This window comes from Rhincodon typus, chromosome 11, assembly GCF_021869965.1.
Source record: "Rhincodon typus isolate 14 chromosome 11, sRhiTyp1.1, whole genome shotgun sequence".
In the NCBI taxonomy this organism is placed as follows: Eukaryota; Metazoa; Chordata; class Chondrichthyes; order Orectolobiformes; family Rhincodontidae; genus Rhincodon; species Rhincodon typus.
This window is the reverse complement of record NC_063342.1, coordinates 6,669,692-6,675,613: the sequence shown is the minus strand read 5'-3', so window position 1 is coordinate 6,675,613 and position 5,922 is coordinate 6,669,692. Positions and strand designations below refer to the sequence as shown.

The 5,922-nt window shown below is 45.3% G+C and overlaps 1 protein-coding gene across 2 annotated transcripts in view; it reads right to left on the bottom strand.

Moving 5' to 3' along the window:
* Window positions 1-381: 381 nt before the first annotated feature.
* LOC109924965 (lysozyme C-1-like) overlaps window positions 382-5,922 on the bottom strand; it is a 10,861-nt gene continuing 5,320 nt past the window's right edge. The window contains exon 4 of one of the 2 annotated variants that reach the window (XM_048603227.1): window positions 382-541. In XM_048603227.1, the coding sequence (XP_048459184.1) occupies window positions 499-541 (43 nt within the window). In that variant the 3' untranslated portion in view covers window positions 382-498. Of the gene's footprint in view, window positions 606-5,922 lie in introns of both variants that reach the window. The other variant, XM_048603226.1, reaches the window with a different exon arrangement.

The following is a 5,922-nucleotide window of genomic DNA, read 5'->3' as shown; positions in this document are numbered from 1 at the left end:
TTTGGCCTTGACTGTTTTCTTCGGCAGAGATTCCACAGGCTCACCACTGTCTGGGTGAAGGAATTTCTCCTCATCCCAGTCTTAAAAGGCCTAACCCTGTATCCTTAGACAGTGATCCCTGGTCCCGAATGCCCCGATCATCAATATCATTCCCTCATCTACCCTGTCTAGCCCTATTAAAATTTGATATGTTTCTGTGAGATCTCCCCTCATTCTTCTAAACACGAGTGAACATAATCTTCACTGATTCAACTTCTCCTCAGAAGTCAGTCCCGCCATCTCAGGAACCAGGAATTCTAAACTCATTAATATTTCTTTGTAATTGTAGTTCCTCTACCTGAAGCTTGATCTCAATTATTTAATGGAGTGAAACATTGGTGGTTTGATATTAACACATCTTTATTTCAGCATGATGTAACAGACACTGTTCCTGTTTGAAGCTTTCACTGTTTTAACAATGCAGAACTAGATAGTGAAAGTGTCCCATGGTCTGATGTGTCAAAGCGAGAGGGTTTGGTCAACACGATCTCCTCCACCTTTACTAGAAGCAAAAGAATGTGTAATAATCAATCCATTTCCCCTTGCAGTTCTTAACCCAGGAGGTCCTGCAAAACCAAACATCAGAAACATGAGTCAATCAGCAACAATTACCTTCTGTCTTTAAATTGACTGGAGGTATTGGGATCATCTTTCTCTGTCCCCAACATCATGCCCCCAATCCTCTTCTTCTGAAGGTGCTGACTGATCTGAGGGTAAAATAATCTATAAAGAGCTGACTCAGCAATCATTTCTCCTGAAAGCAGAGAGCAAAATACTGCAGTTGCTGGAGATCGGAAATGCAAACAGAAAATGCTGGAGAAACTCCACAGATCTGACAGCACCCTGTGGTGAGAGAAAGGGCTAATATTTCAAGTCTGATATTCTTCTCCTTGACACCTGAAGAAGGAGTAAGACTCCAAAAGCTTGTGCCTTCAAATAAACCTGTTGGACAAACATGGTGACGAGTGATTTTTGACTTTCAGAACAGTAAATCTGTTACTAATTCTAGGAATGCACTAGAAATTATTCTCAATTAGACAATACCAGGCTCTCCCATGAGCTAAGTACCCAACCATTAGGAATCTGCATGTATTTCTAAATACCGAGCTACACGCTGAAACGTGATAACGAGGTAAGAAATAGGGAGAGAGCACAGCTAAACACGTGGCTACAGGGCTGGTGCAGGAGGGAGGGCTTCCATTATGTCGATAAATAGAGCACATTCGGGGGAAGGTGGGACCTGTACAGTAAGGACGGGTTGCACCTGAGCCGGAAAACACAAATATCCTGGGAGGGAGGTTTGCTAGAGCTATACGGGATGGTTTAAACTAGATTGGCAGGGGGTGGGGAACCGGATTCATAATTCAGAGGATGAGGTATTCGGCCTTCCAACAGACACAACAGGGAGTGAGATTAAAATTGTTTCAGAGATCGTAGGAACTGCAGATGCCGGAGAATCTGAGATAACAAGGTGTAGAGCTGGATGAACACAGCAGGCCAAGCAGCATCAGAGGAGCAGGAAGGCTGACGTTTCGGGCCTAGACCCTTCTTCAGAAATGGGAGAGGGGAAGGGATTTCTGAAATAAATAGGGAGAGACGGGGAGGCGGATAGAAGATGGATAGAGGAGAAGATAGGTGGAGAGGAGACAGACAGGTCAAAGAGCTGGGGATGGAGCCAGTAAAGGTGAGTGTAGGTGGGGAGGTAGGGAGGAGATAGGTCAGTCCAGGGAGGATGGACAGGTCAAGGGGGCGGGATGAGGTTAGTAGGTAGGAGATGGGGTGGGGCTTGAGGTGGGAGGAGGGGATAGGTGGGAGGAAGGACAGGTTGGGGAGGCAGGGACGAGCTGGACTGGTTTTGGGATGCAGTAGGGGGAGGGGAGATTTTGAAGCTGGTGAAGTCCACATTGATACCATTGGGCTGCAGGGTTCCCAAGCGGAATATGAGTTGCTGTTCCTGAAACGTTCGGGTAGCATCGTTGTGGCACTGCAGGAGGCCCAGGATGGACATGTCGTCTGAGGAAAGGAGGGGGAGTTGAAATGGTTCGTGACTGGGAGGTGCAGTTGTTTAGTGCGAACCGAGCGTAGGTGTTCTGCAAAGCGGTCCCCAAGCCTCTGCTTGGTTTCTCTGATGTAGAGGAGGCCACAACGGGAACAGCAGATGCAGTATACCACATTAGCAGATAGGATCAAGGAAAACTCCAAGGCTTTTTACACGTATGTGCAGAACAAGAGAATGACCAGAGAAAGGGTAGGACCGATCAAGGATTGTAAAGGGAATTTGTGCACAGAGCCTAAAGAGATAGGAGAGGTCCTTAATGAATACTTTTCTTCAGTATTCACAACTGAGAGGGATCTAGTTGTAGAGGAGGACATTGTGAAACAGGCAGGTAGGCTAGAGGAGGTTGATGTTGTAAAGAAGATGTGCTAGGAATTCTGAGGAAGTTGAAGATAGATAAGTCCCCTGGGCCTGAAGGGATTTATCCAAGGATTCAATGGGAAGTGAGGGACGAGATCGCAGGGCCTTTGGCGATGATCTTTTCGTCCTCACTGTCCACGGGTATAGTGCAGGAAGATTGGAAAGAGGCAAACGTCATTCCCTTGTTCAAAAAAGGGAACAGGGATAACCCTGGAAATTACAGGCCAGTTAGTCTTATGTCAGTGGTGGGCAAATTATTGGAAAGGGCTCTGAGAGACAGGATTTATGATCACTTGGAAAGGCACAGTTTGATTTGTGATAGTCAGCATGGATTTATGAGGAGTAGATCATGCCTCACAAACCTTATTGAATTCTTTGAAGAGGTGACCAAACACGCGGATGAAGGTAGAGCAGTGGATGTGGTATACATGGATTTAAGTAAGGCGTTTGATAAGGTTCCCCATGGTATGCTCATGCAGAAGGTAAGGAGGCATGGGATAGGGGGAAATGTGGCAGATTGGATTCAGAATTGACTGACCCTTAGAAGACAAAGGGTGGTAGTGGAGGGAAAATATTCAGCATGGTGCTCAGTTACGAGTGGTGTACCACAAGGATCTGTTCTGGGTCCTCTTCTATTTGTGATTTTTGTAAATGATTTGGATGAAGGAGTGGAAGGGTGGATTAACAAGTTCGCGGATGATACGAAGGAGGGTCACGTTGTGGACAGTGCGGAGGGCTGTTCTAGGTTACAAAGGGACATTGGTAGAATGCAGAGCTGGGCTGAGAAGTGGCAGATGGAGTTTAACCCTGAAAAGTGTGAGGTGATTCATTTTGGAAGGACAAACTTGAAAGCCGAATACAGGGCTAAGGGAAAGATTCTTGGCAGTGTGGAGGAGCAGAGCGATCTTGGGGTTCATGTTCACAGTTCCCTCTAATTAAGCGGCTATTAGATAGGCTATGGATGATAGTATAAGGTAACGGTGGAGGTTAGATAGACCTTAGGTTCAGGGTAAAAGTTTGGCACAACATCGTGGGCCGAAGGGCCTGTACTGTGCTGTCCTGTTCTGTGTTCTATGACATGTCACCTGAGCTGCCACCCGGGTGGATAGAGTTGTTGAGAAGGTGTATGGTGTGTCGGCTTTCATTAATAGAGGGATCGAGTTCAAGAGCTGTGAAGTTATGCTCCAGCTATACACAAGCCTGGTTCAGCCACATCTGGAGTATTGTGTCCAGTTCTGGTCACCTCATTACAGGAAAGATGTGGAAGCGTTAGAAAAGGTGCAGAGGAGATTTACCAGGATGTTGCCTGGAATGGAGGGAAGGTCTTACGAGGAATGGTTGAGAGAGCTAGGGCTTTTCCCTTTAGAACGACGAAGGATGAGAGGTGACTTGATAGAGGTGTACAAAATGATCAGGGGTATAGATAGAGTAGACAGCCAGAGACTTTTTCCTCGGGTGGAGGTAGCTTTTACGAGGGGGCATAGTTTTAAAGTGAAAGGAGGTAGATATCGGGGAGACGTCAGAGGTAGGTTCTTTACTCAGAGAGTGGTAGGGGCGTGGAATGCATTGCTGGAGAGGGTAGTGGAGTCGGCCTCATTAGGGGCATTTATGCGGCTATTAGATAGGCATATGGATGGTAGTATAAGGTAGGTGTGGAGGTTAGATAGACCTTAGGATTAGGGTAAAAGTTTGGCAGAACATCGTGGGCTGAAGGGCCTGTACTGTGCTGTACTGTTCTATGTTCAATTTTCTATGAATGTAATGGACAAATAGAATCATGCAACTGTAGTTATAGCACAGAAAGAGACCAGTTGTCCCCTCATATCTCTGCCAGTTTACTAAGAGAACAACTTTCCTCATTGGGGTGTCATGTTGCGGCTGTACAGTACTTCGATTAGGCCACTTTTAGAATATTGCATTCAGTTCTGGTTTCCTTGCTGTAGGAAGTATGTTGTTTAACCTGAAAGAGTTCAGAAAAAGATTTACAAGGATGTTGCCAGGGTTGGAGGGTTTGAGCTACAGGGACTAGCTGAATTGGCTGGGACTACTCTTCATGGAGCATCGGAGGCTGAGGGGTGACCATATAGAATCATCAGGGGAATGGATAGGGTGAGTAGGCCAGGTCTTTTTCCCATGGTAGGGGAGTCCAAAACTCAAGGGCATAGGTTTAAGATGAGAGGGGAAAGATTTAAAAAGGACCAAAGGGGCAACTTTTTCACGCAGAGGGTAGTGTGTGTATGGTATGAGCTGCCAGAGGAAATGGTGGAGGTTGGTACAATTATAGCATTTAAAAGGCATCTGGATGTATATATGAATAGGCACGGTTTTAAGAGGGATATGGGCCAAATGCTATCAAATGGGACTAGATTACATTAGGATATCTGGTCAGCATGAATGAGTTGGACCAAAAGGTCTGTTTCAGTGCTGTACAGCTCTATGACTCTCCTCTGCCTTTATACCTTCAGCCTGCAAAATTTCTCTCTTCAGGTACTTGTCCAGTTCTCTTCTGATTGGATCAATTAAACAGGCCTTCATTTACTGTTAGTCAGTAAACACCCAATACTGGGAAAGATTTCTCTCATTTCCCCTTCTTCTGAACATCATCCTGAATCAGTGTCATTTGGATCTTGATCCTTCTTCCAAAGTGATCAGTTACTCTATCTATTGTAACCAGATTTCTCACGATTCCTCGACTAGATTTACTCTAAATATTCTCTTCGCCAAAGTCAATACTCCAGCTTTTCCTATTCATCCAGTTAAATGTGATGTCCCTCAGTCTTGGCAGCATTCTCATAACCTTTTTCTGCACCGTCTCTGATACCTTCACATCTTCCCTGAAGTGAAATATTCTAGTTGAGGCAGGAACAGAGTTTAATTCACTAGAAATTCCCTGCTATTAAACTCTCTACTTCCTTCTCGCCTGGAGGAGGAGGACGAAGCAGGAACAAATCAATCTCTGCAGAAATGTTGTGGTAGCCAGTCAGCATCTGTAAAACTTCCTGTAACTCCCCATCACCATAAAACCTGGGTTTAACATGCTTGCATTTTAATGCTTAGTAATATTCAGCTCACTGCAACAATCTCTGTTCCACTCCTTCACCGCAACACTGTCTATGACTCACTGTAACACACTCTATAACACACCCACACCGTAACACACTCTATAACACACCCCTCACTGTAACACACTCTATAACACACCCACCCTGTAACACACTCTATAACACACGCCTCACTGTAACACACTCTATAACACACTCTCATTGTAACACTCTACAACACACTCTCACTGTAACACACTCTATAACCCCCCTCACTGTAATACTCTCTACACACCCCTCACTGTAACACACTCTATATCACACCCCTTACTGTAACACTCTATAACACACCCCTCACTGTAACACACTGTAACACACGCCTCACTGTAACTCTCTATTACATACCCTCACTGTAACACGGTCTAT